Source organism: Phyllobates terribilis, unplaced genomic scaffold (genome assembly GCF_046119375.1).
Source record: "Phyllobates terribilis strain yellow unplaced genomic scaffold, ASM4611937v1 Scaffold_11__3_contigs__length_659146591, whole genome shotgun sequence".
NCBI classification, from domain to species: Eukaryota; Metazoa; Chordata; class Amphibia; order Anura; family Dendrobatidae; genus Phyllobates; species Phyllobates terribilis.
In genome coordinates this window covers 559,835,936-559,855,342 of record NW_027362771.1, presented here as the reverse complement: position 1 = coordinate 559,855,342, position 19,407 = coordinate 559,835,936, and the positions used below count along the sequence as shown (strand labels likewise).

General features: G+C 44.8%; 1 protein-coding gene across 1 annotated transcript in view; it reads left to right on the top strand.

Annotated features, from left to right (window-relative positions):
* The window catches only part of DOCK5 (dedicator of cytokinesis 5), a 105,942-nt gene that overhangs the window by 26,318 nt on the left and 60,217 nt on the right, over positions 1-19,407 (top strand). Inside the window, exons 4-7 of the mRNA XM_073654080.1 lie at positions 15,975-16,027; positions 16,599-16,695; positions 16,777-16,925; positions 17,302-17,437. Coding sequence (XP_073510181.1) covers positions 15,975-16,027; positions 16,599-16,695; positions 16,777-16,925; positions 17,302-17,437 — 435 coding nt within the window. The remainder of the gene's footprint in view (positions 1-15,974; positions 16,028-16,598; positions 16,696-16,776; positions 16,926-17,301; positions 17,438-19,407) is intronic.

The window sequence follows — 19,407 nt, the reverse complement described above, 5'->3', positions numbered from 1 at the left end:
CCTGGCAGTGACAGAATGGCCCCTACACTACTGATAAGGAACCCATATACCCCTGGTAGTGACATTGGAAGCCCCCTGCAACCCTGGTAGTGACTTTAAGTACCCCCCTATGCTCATGGTAGTGACATTGGAGTCCCCCTACATCAATGGTAGTGACTGTAAGAACCCCCTATAACCCTGGTAGTGTAGGTCCCCCTAAAGCCGTGGTAGTGACAGTAGGCCCCTACACCACTGATAATGACTTTAAAGGGAACCTGTCAGCAGGATTTTGCTAAGTAAACTATAGACAGTGTCATGTTGGGGCTGCTGCACTGATTGACATCTGAGGTGAAGAAATCTGTCTTGTGGTTCTTGTGTAATAAGTGTTTGCAGTTTTGAGAGATGACCGTGCTCCGAGGCGGGACTGTAGGCAGGGTCTTATCCTGGTCCTCCGCCAGATTATGTCAGCGACTCCACCACAGCAGCAGAGAGTATGTCAGCGAAAGTAGACTACCAGTTCTTAGCAAACGAAACTTTACTAAACAGCCCTTGCATGGCAGCTATGCACACAGGATAGCGGGTACACAACTTCTCGCACGTTTCTTCATTAATATAGACCGTCCCAATTCCAAGTCTCATTACTTCCTCTGCCTCATACATTCCAGCCTCCACTGGTTTCATTTCCTCCACCACCACCCGCTTAACACCACAATACAGTCCATGAAAGTCATTTCCTCTTCCAACGGTTCCTTTTCTGAATCTCCTCCTAGAGGAGAGGGTTTGTCAATATGGCTGGACTCTGCTTCAAGCTCTCTGACGCTTAGGGAACTCCGCCTGGGACACTCACTTCGTCTCACGTTATAGTTCGTCCTGGCTCTTTACCTTTTAAGAGCTGTAAGCTCCTTGGGGCCGTGCTGTAATCTTACCTTCTCCGGACCCTTCTCACTTGGTCACACTGCTTTCCTCTGAGCTGGCACTGTTATTCTCTCTGAGTCTCTGTAACTCTCTCTTTGTCTCAGTCTGTTCCTCAGGATCACGCTATCTCTCTCCCGATCTCTTTCTTTCTTGCCATAAAACACCCACTGCCTGCAGCCTTGCTGAGCACTCAAACCAGACGTCTGCTCTGACTGCAAGCTAGGCCCTGTCTGACTCACTAGCAAGAAGTCCTCTCTGATCCTGTTATAGTCCCTCCCTCTCTGGGCTAGTCCCAACACTTCACTATATCTTACCCTACTGTCTGTTGCTGGGCAGAACTGAGCTTCCTAAAAGTACAGTGCAAAACATTACAATACACCACCATTACAATCCACACTACACATCACCATCACCATAACGCATGACATTATACGCTCTACACTTTACATTATACACAGCACTGATGTCACAACACTCTGTTGTGACTGGCACTGTGCCGAGCAACTGGCGCAAAGCTAACGTGGGGCCCATTTTCAAAAATAGTTCTAGGTATTTCCCGGATAATTATAGACCAGTAAGCTCAACATCCATTATGAGAAAAAAAATTAGAGGGGTTGTAAGGGAATATGTATAGGAGTATGTGATAGAAAATAACAAAAGTGATAGTCAGCACGGTTTTACTAAGGACAAAAATTGTTAAGCTAACCTGAACAGTTTTTATGAAGAGGTGAGTAGAAAGTTGAACAGAGGGGGTGGCTGTGGATATAGTGGTTTTGGACTTTGCAAAGGTGTTTGACACTGTCCCACATAAATGCCTAATGGGTAAATTAAGGGCTATGGGCTTCAAAAGTAAGGGTTGTAATTGGATTGAAAACTGGCTCAAAAATCGCACCCAGAGAGTTGTGGTGAATGTCGTCTACTCTGAATGGTCTCGGTTATAAGTGGTGACCCTAAGGTTCAGTTCTGGGTCTGCTACTATTCAACCTATTTATTAATGATATAGAAGACGGGAATAATAATGTTCTTTCTACTGTAGTGCATGCCCCTAAATTATGTAGTATAGTTCAGACTATGGAAGATGTCCATAAGGCCACGGCCCCACTTTAAGTATTTGGTCAGTATTGGGTCAGTATTTTTTCTCAGCAGTGGGAGCCAAAACCAATTGAGGAACAATCAGAGAAAAGGTATAATAGAAACAAGTCACCAATTCTACATTTATCACCCACTCCGGGTTTTGGCTCCCACTCCTGAGAAAAAATACTGACCAAATACTGATAGTGGGGCCATGGTCTAAGTTACAGGCTGAATGGACAAACTGAATGTTTGGGCATCTACTTGGTAGATGAGGTTCAATGTGGAGAAATGTAAAATTCTGCACATGGGTACTAATAATAAGCAGGCATCATATAATCTAGAGTGGGAGTAAAACTAGGAGAGACACTTGTAGAGAAGGATCTTGGTGTACTTGTAGATCACAGACTAAATGACCGCATGCAATGTCAATCAGCAGCTTCTAAAGCCAGCAGAATATTGTCATGCATTAGATGAGGCCTGGAATCATGGAACAGGGACATAATACTACCAATTTACAAAGCGTTAGTGCAACCTCATCTGTAATATATAGTTCAATTCTGGGCACGAGTTCATATAATGCCCAGCAGCTAGAAAAGGTACAAAGAGGAGCAACAAAACTGATAAGAGGTATCTTGGTTATGAGGAAGGATTAAAAGAATTACATTTATTTAGTACTGAGAAGAGCCGTGTAAGAGGGGAACAGAATTAACTTAAATAGCCGATATAAAAAATATGGTCAAAAGTTGTTTTACGTAAAACTCACTCAAAAGACAAAGGAGTGCTCCCTCCACCTGAAGAAAGGTTCAATCTCCAGAGGAGACCAGGCTTCTTTACCATGAGAATCAGGAGCTGTCACAGCAGGAACTGTCCATGGATGAAGGAAAGACTTAGATGCTTTTTTAGAAGAAAATTACATAAATACTTAAGTAAATGTGTAAAATTCTTGTTCTGAATCTCGATCCAGTCGATCAACGTTCGGGATCGGGAAGTAAACATTTGCATGATTGATACAAGCGTGATTATAAGATTGGCAGCTTCTGTTGTGCCGTGAAGGTATTGTGTGATGAATCATTTGGGTAATTGCATGTTCCTCTCGGGCGCTCAGTGTATAATCTGCAGTGCTTCTTTCTGTAACACTAGACACATTCTTCCTTAAGAACATGTTTAATGTCAGTGTTGTGCGGGAGACGAGCCAGCCCTGGGATATTGCACTGTCAGGCGGTGGACGATGCCTCCCACGCTCTATTCAGAAGATTCCTACTCCGTATATTATTGGAACAAATATTGTACATTTTTACTCCTCGTTGAGGATTTGGGATTCAGATTTTTTATTTTTTGGGAAAATCTAAGAGAATGACCCCAATTCATTGAGACCGGTAATCTTCACACTGGTGTTGATGAGGGGATGGGGTGGAGTGAGAAGCTCCTGATTCATTGATAGGTGCACGACTCTTAGTGTCAGGAGCGTCTGACGACTGGTGTGCGCCTCGCCACAACTCTTACTCCAGTCCTCTCTGAAATTGACGAGCGGCGGTTGGGAAGTGGGCGTCCAAATTGGTGGACTTGGTGATCGGGACATTTAAAGGGGTTCTATGATGAAAATAAATCATGACCTAAGAAGCACAGGATAACTGATTACTTAATAATTCATGTGGGGAACCCTGCTGATCGTTAGGTGCCAGTCCAAGCGCTGCATTTGACTATTTCCTGAAACCCCATAAGGTAATGAATGGCGCGGTGGTCATGCATGCGCACTGCTATTTCAAATCGGGATAAAAGTTCCCCGTTCCACATACTGTCAGGTTGGCGCCGTTACACTGATTAAAATGATACCTTGGTCGATGAAATCCATCCTGTGGTTGTTGTTTAATCTTTGATTACAGTTTGGACATAATGAGACGCTTGTGCCCCGCCCCCAAGCACCAGCATCTCATTATCTCCAAACTGCAATCAAAAATTAAACAACAACCACAGGACAGATTTCATCAACCCAGGTATCATTTTAATCAGTGTAATTGTGCCCACCTGACACTGCCTGTAGTTTACTTAGCACAGTCCTGCTGACAGGTTCCCTTTAACTTCAACATGGCTGATCTGGTTTCTAATTATTAGAACTGGTTCCTAGTCTCAAGACCAAGGTATGTTGTGTTACTTTAGGCCCAGCCTCAGGACTACAAGGTTCCCCTCCCCATGAAAAAGTTTGCATAAATCCCACCAATTTTTCAGTCATATAGGATTATCCTGGCAAAATCCAGACTGTTGGAACATTTTTTTTTTTTTTTTTTTTTTACCGTGGAGCAGATGGCTTTTGCAGGTTGTGTTTGCAGTGATGTATAAACAAATAGCGAAAATTACCAGCACATCCAGTGTGAACAGGAGCCAAATTAAAAAATACAAACTAGGAAAAAATTATGAAAGCGCTACAAAATGTACACTTGAAATACTTGCAAAAATTTTTGTTGTTGGGCACACTTATATTAGTGTAGTTTCTATGTCTCAGAGCAATCAATCTTAGCAATTTAGGAGGCAACCTTGATGGTTTTTCATAGTTTGTATTTTTTAAGTTTGCTCCTGTTCACACTGGTTGTGCTGGTCATTTTCGCTATGTTTCTAATTCTCTTTTTGGCATGTGTACTCCCATCCTCATCAGCCGCAGGTGATTTTAAGTAGTTAGCTGGTTCACTCCTGACCCATAAATTGGAGGCTTTCAGCCCAGGGGAGGTGGTCAAGTCGGATAGGGACCCAGCAATGAAGGACACCTTGACGCTGGCTTTTGGGCACACATTTATTGGCCAGTGGACAGGGACCCAACAATGAAGGACACCTTGACGCTGGTTGTTTGGCACACATATATTGGCCAGTGGACAGGGACCCAACAATGAATGAAGGACACCTTGACGCTGGTTGTTTGGCACACATATATTGGCCAGTGGACAGGGACCCAACAATGAATGAAGGACACCTTGACGCTGGTTGTTAGGCACACATATATTGGCCGATCTATGCGCTAAGTACCTTCCTTTACTGTAATTTTTCATATTAATATTACAGATTTTTTTTTTTGAAATATTTAATGTGTACATTTTGTAGCGCTTTCATAATTTTCTATAGCAGCAGCCTAGTTTCTATGCCTCAGAGCAATCACTCTTAGTAGTTTAGGAGGCGACTTTGACGGTTTTTTCATTGCAGTGATTTATAGTCAATGTCCAAAAAAAAGTGCACAGATTATCCTGAGAATGAAGGATCTCAAAGAATGTCTGAGTAAATATCTGAACGGCAAAGTATGTGACTTTCCCAGACGTGATTAGAGTAAACAAAACCACAGCAGATCGTATCTGGAAGAGGAAGAAGAAGGCACAGTGGCATGTGTATGGGCACATAAAAGAACAGGGTCCTGGACTGTATATACTGGCTGGGTGTGACCAAGGACGCCATATAGACATGATAAGGTAAAAGGAGTATAAACTAGTCAAAGTGAGTCAAAGTTCAGTTCCTTATAGAAACTTTATCTGGTGGCTGCACCTTTAAGGCCAATACCTCTCAACTTTGAAAGACAAGAAAGAGGGAGACATACTGCAGCGTGCGTAGTGCTGCACTGCAATTTCTATTTTACGCTATGCCAATTCCCTAACCTGTTGTCCACGACTAGGACACACCTGAGCAATGCCTGCGACTAGTTTCTCCATAGAGGAAGAATCTTGAAGCTGTCATCACCAACAAAGGCTTTTCTACGAAGTATTAAATGAATTTCAGTAAGCGTGTTCAATGCTTTTTCCCTGTGTCATTTCTCATTATTGCACATAATTTATGGACATCTATGGTGATTTCTTTCCCTGTGTGTATTGGATGGGTTGTTACCGACATCTGGTGAGGATTTCATTTCAATAGCATCTTTAGAAATAGATTGACTGTAGGAAACGGCGGTCTGATGCCGACCCAATCTCCTTTGCTGTGGCTACCTCATTGTAGGTAGAGATCGGCGCCATTTTATTGTAGCCCAGCGCTTTGCACTGGGTTACAGTTTGCCTCAATCGTTGCTACCTAGTGATCAGAGTGCTTCCACCAAATCTTTGCCGGCTTCAGCGTTCAGATCTCAGTAACTACCAATGAGAATTCACCAGGTCCGGGCACCAGGGCTGCGGCGTGAATTCACCAAGCGGTGAAAACTCATCACTGGGTAAAGTCACCACCACAGTGTTGGTGCCCGGTCCTAGTTACCGCCAGGGCTGTGGAGTCGGAGTCGGTGCTCATTTTGGTGGAGTCGGTATAAAATGGACCGACTCCTAAAATATATAATAAATTGGGTACAGTAGTTCAATGCAGAATGTGCTGGATATTTTTTCATAGGAATTTGGGAAAGTTATGAAATGTCCTATAAATGGCTGTTCTATTCCTGATCTAAGGCTACATTCACACACAGCGTTTTTGCTGCGTTTTTTGAGGATACGTTTTTCAGCTGCAAAAGCAGATCAGCTTTTTAAAAAACCGCATCACTTGAAAGGTTTTTGAGCTCATAGATCATGTTTTCAATAGCAAAAGCAGATTAGAAAAACGCCGCACAAACTGACATGCTCATTCTTTGTGAGGATCCGTTTTTGAGCCCAAAAACGGATCCTCACAAAACGATGTGTCTGAATGTCATATCTGGAAACCGATTGACTTTGCTGGGATGCCCAGAGTCACTGCATTTTACTGCAAAAAATGGATCCGCAAAAACGCTGTGTGTGAATCATGGCCGTAGCCAGCGAGGGGCAGGGGGGGCAGCTGCCCCCCCCCCTTAGAAGCAGGGGCACGCACCTATCAAAACTCACTTGTATGCTGCAGTGCTCCCGTCCTGCACTGGCTCCAGACTGCAGGGGGCAATCTCCCCTCCTCTGTCCTGTCTTCTGCCGTCTTCACCAGAGAGAGGAGGGGGAGGGGTGCCTGCCCTGCACAGGATCCGATTCCTGGGCCCCGAGCTGGAGAAAGTGAAAGTACTACTGCTCACCTCTGTCACAGGAAGGTAACTAATGCTAATATTGTAGGTGATTATTATGTGCTCTCTGTACAATGTGTGAACTATATGTGCAATGTACTATTTGCTGTCTGTAGCTGTCATCTGTCTATCACACTCTATCTATCCCTCCATGTATTCATCTATCTATCTATTCAACCCTCTATCTATCCATCTATCTATGACAACAAAGAAATTGTTACCAAGACACTGGCAGTAAAAGATACTAAAGCTCATCACACCAGCCAGTTTCTCCAGGCCTTAGTGGAAAAAGTTCTGCAAGATTACAAACTCAAAAAAGAACAGCTTCTTGCTATTGTAACGGACAATGCTTCAAACATGATAAGTGCAATTAAACTGATGAATGAGAGTAATGAACAACAGCTAGAAGAAAATTTAGGATTCAGTATGTTTGAGATGGAAGGCCACAGTGCTGTTCATGTAACTGAGGAACAAACAGATATTACTACAGAAGAACAGCAAAATGATACTTTAGAAATAGATGATCTTGTTGAAGCTGCTTCACACCTCTTTCCTATTCATCACATGCGCTGTGTTGTGCACACGCTGCAGCTGGCAATAAGGCTGCGTGCACACGATGCGTTTGTCATGCGTTTATGCTGCGGAATTTCCGCAGCGGAAACGCATCAAAAACGCATGGTAATCCGCACCCCATGGTCCCCAATGGCATTCCGCAATGTCAATGCACATGCTGCGGATTTTTCCACAGCGTTTCTGCAGCGCTCATAAATGCGCAGCATGTTCATTAATTTTGCGGAAGCGCAGCGGAACTCCCGCCATTGAGTTGCATTGAGACGCATAGAATCCGTGTCTGTACATTTGTACAAGCGGCTTCTATGCGTCTCTATGTGCGGATGGTACCCAGTTCTGGAGGAGAGGAGACTCTCATCCAGACCTGGGTACCATTGTATCTGTAAGACAAAGAATAAAATAAAAAATAAAGTTTATACTCACCTGTCCAACGGCTTCTCTCGGCATGCCGGCAGCGCTGAAGGACCTTCGGTGACGTCACAGTCATGTGACCGCAGGCCCTTCACCGCTGTGTCTCGCGATATGCCGGCAGCCGGGAACCAGACTGGAACGAGCGCTGCAGCACACACCGGGGCATCGGGGGTGAGTATAGCTTTATTTGTTTTATTTTTACGGTCACACTATATAAATCCATGCCGGTTGCATGGATTTATACAGTGTGACCTAGTTGTCAAGCACTTTCCAAGTGATGCTATCGCCTGGAAAGTGCTTCTCAGTTCACATGCGGAAACACATGCGTTAACGCATGTGGATACGCATGTGAATCCGCATGTATTCCGCATGTATTCTGCAGGAAAAACGCATGCACAATCTGCATGTGTTTTTTCTGCCAGGGAGATGCTGAAATTTTCTGCTTCATTTCTGCATCGTGGGCACATAGTCTGCAAGAGGGACATGCTGGAAATCTGATTGGAAAAGTAAGGAAATTGGTTATTGCTGCCAGAACCCCTAAAATTGATTCCATCTTGAAGAGACGTGCTGGGAAAGGGGCAATTGTCGATCAAGCCACTCGGTGGGGCAGCACTTATTTAATGATTGAGCGATTGCTTGAACTAAAACCGTTTCTTATAGATATGGCGAACCCTCAGGTAACCCTAAATGAAGGTCAGTGGACACAGGTGGCTGAATTGAAGGAATTGCTTAATCACCCATTTACCGTGACTAAAAAATTACAAGCTGAGGATTTAACTCCTGGCATTGTCATAAGGGAGTGGAAGAACTTGCTATTTTGCCTGTCCCAAAGAGGAGGGTTAATCGCAGATGGCATTTCTGCTTTAATGAAACGGAGAGAGACAGCTATTGGAAAATAACATTTTTCTGGCAGCTGTTTATGTGGACCCCAGTCATCGTATACTGCTTGATGATCAACAGCTTACTAAAGGAAAAGAAGCTCTGACTGAGGTAGCAGGTAGGATGAGTGGCCTACAGGAGGACTGCCAGGCGCAAGAGGACTTGGGTCCTGACAGTGCTACTGCTGCCATATCTTCATCCTCATCAGATGAGTTTGACTTTGACAAGTATTTGGATGCCATGGAGCAGGCAAAGCGTTACCGCAAGGAAAAAGATTTCACTCCGTCTCCTATAGCAAGCAGATGACCATATTTCAGCAAAATGTTTCACTTGCTCTCAAAGAAATAGAAAAATTCAACCGTTCATCAAAACTGACTGTGCATGAGGCAATTCCTTTATACCCGGAAATTGTTAGAGATGTTGCCCATGTTGTTACATGTTGTTGCCTCCAACCCAAGTTAGTGTAGAGAGGTTGTTCTCTAGCCTTAAAATTATTAGGTCAGATTTGAGGTCATCTACGAAGGAGGATCTGATGGAGGCGATACTATTAGAACAAATTCATAGACGGCACAAATGTTATTTAGTATGTTTTTGTTGAAAAGTGTTTTTTGCCGCTTACATAGTTTATTACATAGTGTTATTTATATATATATATATATACTCGATATTACATAGTGTATTACGTATTTACAATTTATTAGTTTTTTGTGTTCTAAAGTTGTATTCCAATGAATATATATTATGTTCTATCTAAATATCTTGATTATTGTATCATCAAAATGATTAAATGTCTGATGTTCACATTGTGCTGCAATAAATTTTTCACTTAAATATAAGCAATACATGTGGGAGGTGTAGTCGGTGTAAGGGAAATTAAGGAGTCGGAGTCGCAGGTTTGGCTTACCGACTCCACAGCCCTAGTTACCGCTAACCTCTGCCATCTGAGTGCTGCAGCTGCAATGACTGCTACACTCAGATCTCTGTAAGGAGCAGTGAGCAGCGCAGTGCCGAATTGTCTCCCTCACTACTGTCTCCTCCTATACAGCAGTTAAAGATCCTTGTATCTGTTCCTGGGACCAGCTTTCCCTAATACCCAACTTTCCCAGGAACTGATACAGACAACTGCAGCTGAAACTTCTGAATTCAGGTTTGGCATCATCAAATGACCAGGTCATTTTTACCATACAATGAACGCCGTGAAAACGAACACTCAAAAATAACAGAGGAAATGTTCATTTACTGTATATTTATAGGCTCTGCCATTTCAGTTTTATGCCTGAGCAGGAAAGCTAGAAGAGGCGCTGACAGAAGCCCTCGGGGACACCACCACTGTCAGTACCACACTGCAGTCACCAATAACATGGCGCTGCACTGTGATCCTAAACTTTAACCTAACCCCCCAAAACATCGGGAAGGGGAGGAGTGACATCAGACACATACGAGAAGACCCCGCCCACATTTACTGCTGCTGTAAGGCGAGCCAGCATGACACTTTTCTCATTGCACAGTTTTCATGACAAATGTAAGCAGCTGCTCCCCCTAGTGTTTAAAAGTTGAAAATATCAAAACTTTCAAAATAATTCCTCATATTTTATACTAAGTTTATGTGTGTGTGCGTGTATGTGTGAATTTTTCTTTTTTTTTTTTTTTCAATAAAACATTAATACTTTACATGTTTTTCAACTGTTGAAAAAATGTTTTGATGACACATTCCCTTTAAAGAGGTTTTATCCTGAAAACATCCCATATTCATAATGGAAAATCGCCTCACCTCACTGATCCTGCTAACTCTGCACCATATTCACCTCACTGAACCCCCCCACCATATTCACCTCTTCGATTCCCCCTCATACTCACCTCACTGATTCCCCCCCACCCACATATATACACAACTCACTGATCTCCCCCAACCCACATTTACCTAATTGATCCTTCGATACTCGCCTCACTGGTCGCTCTCCCTATACTACACACCTAACTCATCACCCCTTTCATATTTACCTCACTTATTGCTCGTTATACTTCACTGACTCCCCACCCCCTTACTCACTTACTCACTTCACTGATCCCTCCATACTTACTTAACTGATCGTACCATACCCGCCTCACTGATTCCTTCCATATTCGCTGGCCTCACTGATCCCTCCATACTCTCCTCACTGATCCCTCCATACTCTCCTCACTGATCCCTCCATACTTACTTAACTGATCGTACCATACCCACCTCACTGATCCCTCCATACTTACTTAACTGATCGTACCATACCCGCCTCACTGATTCCTTCCATATTCGCTGGCCTCACTGATCCCTCCATACTCTCCTCACTGATCCCTCCATACTCTCCTCACTGATCCCTCCATACTCTCCTCACTGATCCCTCCATACTCTCCTCACTGATCCCTCCATACTCTCCTCACTGTTCCCTCCATACTCTCCTCACTGTTCCCTCCATACTCTCCTCACTGATCCCTCCATACTCTCCTCACTGATCCCTCCATACTCTCCTCACTGTTCCCTCCATACTCTCCTCACTGATCCCTCCATACTCTCCTCACTGATCCCTCCATACTCTCCTCACTGATCCCTCCATACTCTCCTCACTGATCCCTCCATACTCTCCTCACTGATCCCTCCATACTCTCCTCACTGATCCCTCCATACTCTCCTCACTGATCCCTCCATACTCTCCTCACTGATCCCTCCATACTCTCCTCACTGATCCCTCCATACTCTCCTCACTGATCCCTCCATACTCTCCTCACTGATCCCTCCATACTCTCCTCACTGATCCCTCCATACTCTCCTCACTGATCCCTCCATACTCTCCTCACTGATCCCTCCATACTCTCCTCACTGATCCCTCCATACTCTCCTCACTGATCCCTCCATACTCTCCTCACTGATCCCTCCATACTCTCCTCACTGATCCCTCCATACTCTCCTCACTGATCCCTCCATACTCTCCTCACTGTTCCCTCCATACTCTCCTCACTGTTCCCTCCATACTCTCCTCACTGATCCCTCCATACTCTCCTCACTGTTCCCTCCATACTCTCCTCACTGATCCCTCCATACTCTCCTCACTGATCCCTCCATACTCTCCTCACTGATCCCTCCATACTCTCCTCACTGATCCCTCCATACTCTCCTCACTGATCCCTCCATACTCTCCTCACTGTTCCCTCCATACTCTCCTCACTGTTCCCTCCATACTCTCCTCACTGATCCCTCCATACTCTCCTCACTGATCCCTCCATACTCTCCTCACTGATCCCCCTCCATACTCTCCTCACTGATCCCCCTCCATACTCTCCTCACTGATCCCCCTCCATACTCTCCTCACTGATCCCCCTCCATACTCTCCTCACTGATCCCCCTCCATACTCTCCTCACTGATCCCCCTCCATACTCTCCTCACTGATCCCCCTCCATACTCTCCTCACTGATCCCCCTCCATACTGGCCTCACTGATCCCCCTCCATACTGGCCTCACTGATCCCCCTCCATACTGGCCTCACTGATCCCCTCCATACTGGCCTCACTGATTCCCCTCCATACTGGCCTCACTGATCCCCCTCCATACTCTCCTCACTGATCCCCCTCCATACTCTCCTCACTGATCCCCCTCCATACTCTCCTCACTGATCCCCCTCCATACTCTCCTCACTGATCCCCCTCCATACTCTCCTCACTGATCCCCCTCCATACTCTCCTCACTGATCCCCCTCCATACTCTCCTCACTGATCCCCCTCCATACTCTCCTCACTGATCCCCCTCCATACTCTCCTCACTGATCCCCTCCATACTCTCCTCACTGATCCCCCTCCATACTCTCCTCACTGATCCCCCTCCATACTGGCCTCACTGATCCCCTCCATACTGGCCTCACTGATCCCCTCCATACTGGCCTCACTGATTCCCCTCCATACTCTCCTCACTGATCCCCCTCCATACTCTCCTCACTGATCCCCCTCCATACTCTCCTCACTGATCCCCCTCCATACTCTCCTCACTGATCCCCCTCCATACTCTCCTCACTGATCCCCCTCCATATTCTCCTCACTGATCCCCCTCCATACTCTCCTCACTGATCCCCCTCCATACTCTCCTCACTGATCCCCCTCCATACTCTCCTCACTGATCCCCCTCCATACTGGCCTCACTGATCCCCCTCCATACTGGCCTCACTGATCCCCCTCCATACTGGCCTCACTGATTCCCCTCCATACTGGCCTCACTGATTCCCCTCCATACTGGCCTCACTGATCCCCCTCCATACTCTCCTCACTGATCCCCCTCCATACTCTCCTCACTGATCCCCCTCCATACTCTCCTCACTGATCCCCCTCCATACTCTCCTCACTGATCCCCCTCCATACTCGCCTCACTGATCCCCCTCCATACTGGCCTCACTGATCCCTCATAATTTCCTTCCTTCTGTCTGTTATGAATATGGGCCGGGATGGGACTGGCTTTTCCGTAGCCCCCAGCGCATGTGGCCAGTGCTTCCAGGCTGTTACTTCGGTTTTATGTATGAACGGCTGATATGGGAATAACTCTTTAGTGAAGAGCTCGATGTGGATCTCTGAGAAAACGGTATCAAGTGTGATCAATAATATTATTATTACTTTGAGCAACACATAGGTCAGCATAGGAGCTGGTTACCCAATACTTTAGGACATCTTTAATCAAGCATAAAAAAAAGCCACTTGCTTCCTTTGTTATTTTAGTTCCACTGGAGGAACAGCCGTGTGAGGAATATTCCCTTCTCTGCCCCGTACAGTATATCACATCATCTCATTCCTGCTGATTATTCCAAGGAGGATTACACAACATCACATACCTGAGGTACAATCTAACGTCCACGGGATTATATTCCGCCATGTTCAGCACATTCTGCCATAGAAGTATAAACACTTGTCCCAACTACTACCGCCATTCTCTCTGCAGCGTCTCTACGGCACATTCATCTGCCCAATACTTGCACTGACCCCCATCTGGCAGTATAGAGGGGTGAGGGTTGTAAACACATTTCCACAGTGTAGAGAGGGGTTAAAGTATTTACAGTCTTGGGGAGGGCAAAGAAAGCAGGCTACAAATAAGGCTACATTCACTATGTGGTCAGTATTTTACATCAGTATGTGTAAACCAAAATCAGTAGTGGAACAATCAGAGGGAAAGTATAATAGAAACACGTCACCACTTCTGCATTTTTTTACCCACTCCTGGTTTTGACTTACAAAAATGCTGATGTAAAATACTGACCAAATACTGAACGTGTGAACATGGCCTAAGGAGTAAAGCACATGAAGAGTAAATCTGTGCAGGATAGAAGCTGTGCAGGATATATACAGATCTAACATCCAGCCTATATTACTGGATGAGACACTCCCACAAGAGAAAAATCTGAAACTTGGGTCAGGAAGTGAAATAACATTTGGACCTGAATCTATCTCTTTCACATAGAATACGTCTGTTGCTGGGGCACCCTCTGATCCAAAGTTTCCCGTATTTTCTCACTGCATTGCGACAAAGCCTAAATAGAGCTGCGGTGGTCTTTTCATTCAGTGTCTTGGGTGGGATTGACTAAGACAGCAAAGCAAAGTAATCAGCCATTTTTATCAGCCCCATAGTCATTGAATGGAATGGAACAGTGCCGCCATTGCACCGTTCAAACTCTTCCTCATCCTCGTCATGCAGCAAGGAAGAAAACGTCATTTCGGATCCACATTCTAGTGATCGGTGCCGCTGGATAAATCCTTTAAGAGAAAACCTCTACGTATTCAGCTTTAACCTGCTCTGCTCAAAATAATAGAACAGTGGTCTCCAACACGTGGCTGTCCTACTATTGCAAAACTACAAATCCTATTTTTCTGGGAGTTGTAGTTTTGTGACAGCTGGACAGCCAGATGGTGGTGACCGGTGTATTATAGACCTGCTTTAAAATCCATTGTATTATGTTATTAAATGAATTGTTCAGGATTATGTAAAATTTGATTTCCTTTATTTCTGAAACAGTGCCACACTTGTCCATAGGTTGTACCTGGTATTGCAGTTCATCACCTTTTAACTGAATAGTGATGATCTGCAATACCAGACACAGACTATAGACAAACATAGAGCTAATTAGTCCTCTTTTAACTTCATCATTACCTATAGCTAAGGTGACAGACACGAAAAATACTATAGATCATCCTGGATCAGTGTTGCGTAAAATATATAAATGCTACCAGCTTTTCGCCTGGATATGAATGACACTTGTTGCAAAGATCTTTAAGCATCACCTCCGGAGGTCCAGATGCTCTAAATCACCGAAACTGATGACGTAGATCTGGTCATATGAATAGTAGCTGATCTGCAGTTCTCTGCAGTGGCCACTACACTGTCTGCAGAGCTGAGCTGTGCCGGTTCCATTCACTGTTGCCAGAGCTGAAACCAGCTAGGCAGTGAGGTGCCAGGTGCCAGACCTTACCGATCTGATATGGATCACTTTTCCTAAGGATAAATCTGGAGAACCTCTTTAAAGAAGCTGACCAGGCTTGGTGTACAAGTCTGTGATCAGTCTGTGTGACTGCAGACTTGAGAATCCATACAACGCACAGGGCGCACGCTGTCAGGATTCTCCAGCGCTGAGAGGAGGCATTTGCATACTTCCAGTCACATTCCGACTAGACTTGTCCAGTCTCAATCAGTTCACTTGTATTGATAGTGGCTGTGCACGTCTAGTTGGCATGTGACTGCATGTATGCAAATCGCATACTTTTGGTCACACTCCCACCCGCTCCCGGTACTGGTATCCTAACAGCGTGCACTGTATGCCCTCTAAACATTACCAAGGTATTTGGAGGACATCTGCTTATATTTAGTCATTTTTAAGTCTTTTACTTTGATTGTATTTTTGCTGGGTCTCAAATTGTTAAATGGAGGTAGTGACACTAACAGTGATCACAGACTCCACTGCTAGTAATAATAGGGGTTTTTGTGTGACGAAAACCCCCAATAGCACTACTGCATTCACAGGCACAATGCGCTAATACAGTATATACTGTATATATGCAAGAAAAAATGCCAGAACAATAAGCCACCTAATGGGTCCACAAGGGCTCACAAACACTGGAACCGGCCCTGAACTCATACGCATTGTTAACACTATACTTTTGTCTTAACAGGGCATATTCCCAGCTACATATATTCACGTAAAAGAAGTGACTGATGACAAAGGGTAAGCTTGTGACCACATTTCCTACCTATACCGGCAGCGCAACAATTTGCAGACATGCTTTCATAGACCCTTACTATAAAAGCACAGCATAAAAAGTCATATAAAATTCATTATATGAAATTTACTAAGTGTCTTTGATTAGTCATATAGGCGAATTGTTCCTTGAATTAGTCATTGGGGCCTGATTGACTTACCAAATACTATCCAACACCACCAAAATAGCATAAAATATCATATAAGTGTTACTCCATAATAATCAGAAAGAAAACCAATATATATATAATCAATAAACTATAAAATAAAAATAAAGTTTAGAATTAAAATCAAGAAGCAATGAAAGTAAGGGGAGGTCGACGAGAGACACAAAATAATGAAGATAAGAAAACAACACAAGGGGTAGCTACCAGATGGCAGAATACTACCAAGAAATGATGAGAACAGGCATGTATAATGCAGATCTATGGAAATTTGGTGCAATGTAATGCACACACTTGAATCAATAGTAAAGAGCTAAAGATGCATTATAGTCAGACATACCCAAAAATAAAAACATCATACTTGTCTCTTACAGACACCATGAGCCGGCAGTGCCCAGCGAGCTTCCCCTGGTGCAAGAGCTCACCATCACACTTCGGGAATGGGCAGTCCTGTGGCACTCGCTGTATGTGGTGAGTTTAACCCTTGCTGTGCCCTGACATGCCTCGGATTGCCCTTTACAATCTGGTCATCACGTTTTCTGTCCCATATAGCAAAATCTGCGGGAGCAGTTCTTCCAGATACAAGACATGATGACCCAAATCATGGACTGGCGCTCACAGATTATGTCCGGCACCCTCCCCAAAGATGACTTGGCCGAACTGAGGAAGAAGGTGACGACGAAGATTGACTACGGCAATCGGTAAGCTTATTCTAAAACGGAGCTCGGTGCACTTTTTTTTTAAAATCCTTTTGTTTTGTGTATGCAGCTTCTATGCAGAACTATAAATGGTGTCCTATAATCCTACAGTCATTTTAATCCATTCTTGCCCCTTGTAGGTGTAAAAGGTAAGATAAAGCAGACACATGGCTGCAGAATGTGACTACACATATTGTTGTCTGTGATCATGAAGACACATAGGTCTGCACAATAGCTGTAAACACAAAACGGTAGGAGAGTTTTGAAGCAGGGCTGTTGGGAAAAGTGATGTAATTTTGATTATGGATGCTCTGTGGAAATAAATATTATGTGCGAAGGTGGTAATAATAATGTTTTGTCTTGGTTGGTGTCTTGACAGTCTCCTCGGTTTGGATCTTGTGGTCAGAGATGAAAATGGGAACATCCTTGACCCAGACGAGACCAGTGTGATCACCCTGTTTCGATCCCATGAGACGGCTTCTTGGAGAATCGAGGAGAGGATTCAGGAGGAGCAGGTATAGAGAGCTGTGCGGCAGTAGATTTCCTTTGTCATGTCCCACTGTCTCAGATGTCACACTGCAAAATTTGAAATTTTTATTTATTTATTTTTTTAATTAAATGTGCGATCATGTCATCACTGATCATATTCTACTGCCATAGAAACCATTGGGACACTCTCCCTTTCTCTAACTCACACATGTCAAACTCTGGCCCGAGGACCAAATCTGACCTTCAGGGTTCTTATATTTGGCCTGCGACGCCGGGGATTATGTGGGGCCCATTATACTGTATGGGGGACTATGTGGGGCCCATTATACTGTATGGAGGACTATGTGGGGCCCATTATACTGTATGGGGGACTATGTGGGGCCCATTATACTTTATGGAGGACTATGTGGGGCCCATTATACTGTATGGAGGACTATGTGGGGCCCGTTATACTGTATGGAGGACTATGTGGGGCCCGTTATTCTGTATGGAGGACTATGTGGGGCCCATTATTTTGTATGGAGTACTATGTGGGGCCCATTATACTGTATGGAGGGCTATGTGGGGCCCATTATACTGTATGGAGGGCTATGTGGGGACCATTATACTGTATGGGGGCTATGTGGGGCCTATTATTCTGTATGGAGGACTATGTGGGGCCCATTATACTGTATGGAGGACTATGTGGGGCCCATTATACTGTATGGAGGACTATGTGGGGCCCATTATACTGTATGGAGGACTATGTGGGGCCCATTATTCTGTATGGAGGACTATGTGGGGCCCGTTATACTGTATGGAGGACTATGTGGGGCCCGTTATACTGTATGGAGGACTATGTGGGGCCCGTTATACTGTATGGAGGACTATGTGGGGCCCGTTATACTGTATGGAGGACTATGTGGGGCCCATTATACTGTATGGAGGACTATGTGGGGCCCATTATACTGTATGGAGGACTATGTGGGGCCCATTATACTGTATGGAGGACTATGTGGGGCCCATTATACTGTATGGAGGACTATGTGGGGCCCATTATACTGTATGGAGGACTATGTGGGGCCCGTTATACTGTATGGACGACTATGTGGGGCCCGTTATTCTGTATGGAGGACTATGTGGGGCCCATTATTCTGTATGGAGGACTATGTGGGGCCCATTATTCTGTATGGAGGACTATGTGGGGCCCATTATTCTGTATGGAGGACTATGTGGGGCCCGTTATTCTGTATGGAGGACTATGTGGGGCCCGTTATACTGTATGGAGGACTATGTGGGGCCCGTTATTCTGTATGGAGGACTATGTGGGGCCCATTATTCTGTATGGAGGACTATGTGGGGACAATTATTCTGTATGGAGGACTATGTGGGGCCCATTATTCTGTATGGAGGACTATGTGGGGCCCATTATTCTGTATGGAGGACTATGTGGGGCCCATTATTCTGTATGGTGGACTATGTGGGGCCCGTTATTCTGTATGGAGGACTATGTGGGGCCCATTATTCTGTATGGAGGACTATGTGGGGCCCGTTATTCTGTATGGAGGACTATGTGGGGCCCGTTATTCTGTATGGAGGACTATGTGGGGCCAGTTATTCTGTATGGTGGACTATGTTGATCCCATTATCCTGTATGGAGGACTATGTGGGGCCCATTATTCTGTATGGAGGACTATGTGGGTTCTATTATACAGTATGGAGGACTATGTGGGGTCCATTATACAGTATGGAGGACTATGTGGGGTCCATTATACAGTATGGAGGTCTATGTGGGGTCCATTATACAGTATGGAGGACTATGTGGGGTCCATTATACTGTATGGAGAACTATGTGGGACCCATTATACAGTATGGAGGACTATGTGGGGCCCATTATACAGTATGGAGGACTATGTGGGGCCCATTATACAGTATGGAGGACTATGTGGGGCCCATTATACAGTATGGAGGACTATGTGGGGCCCATTATACAGTATGGAGGACTATGTGGGGCCCA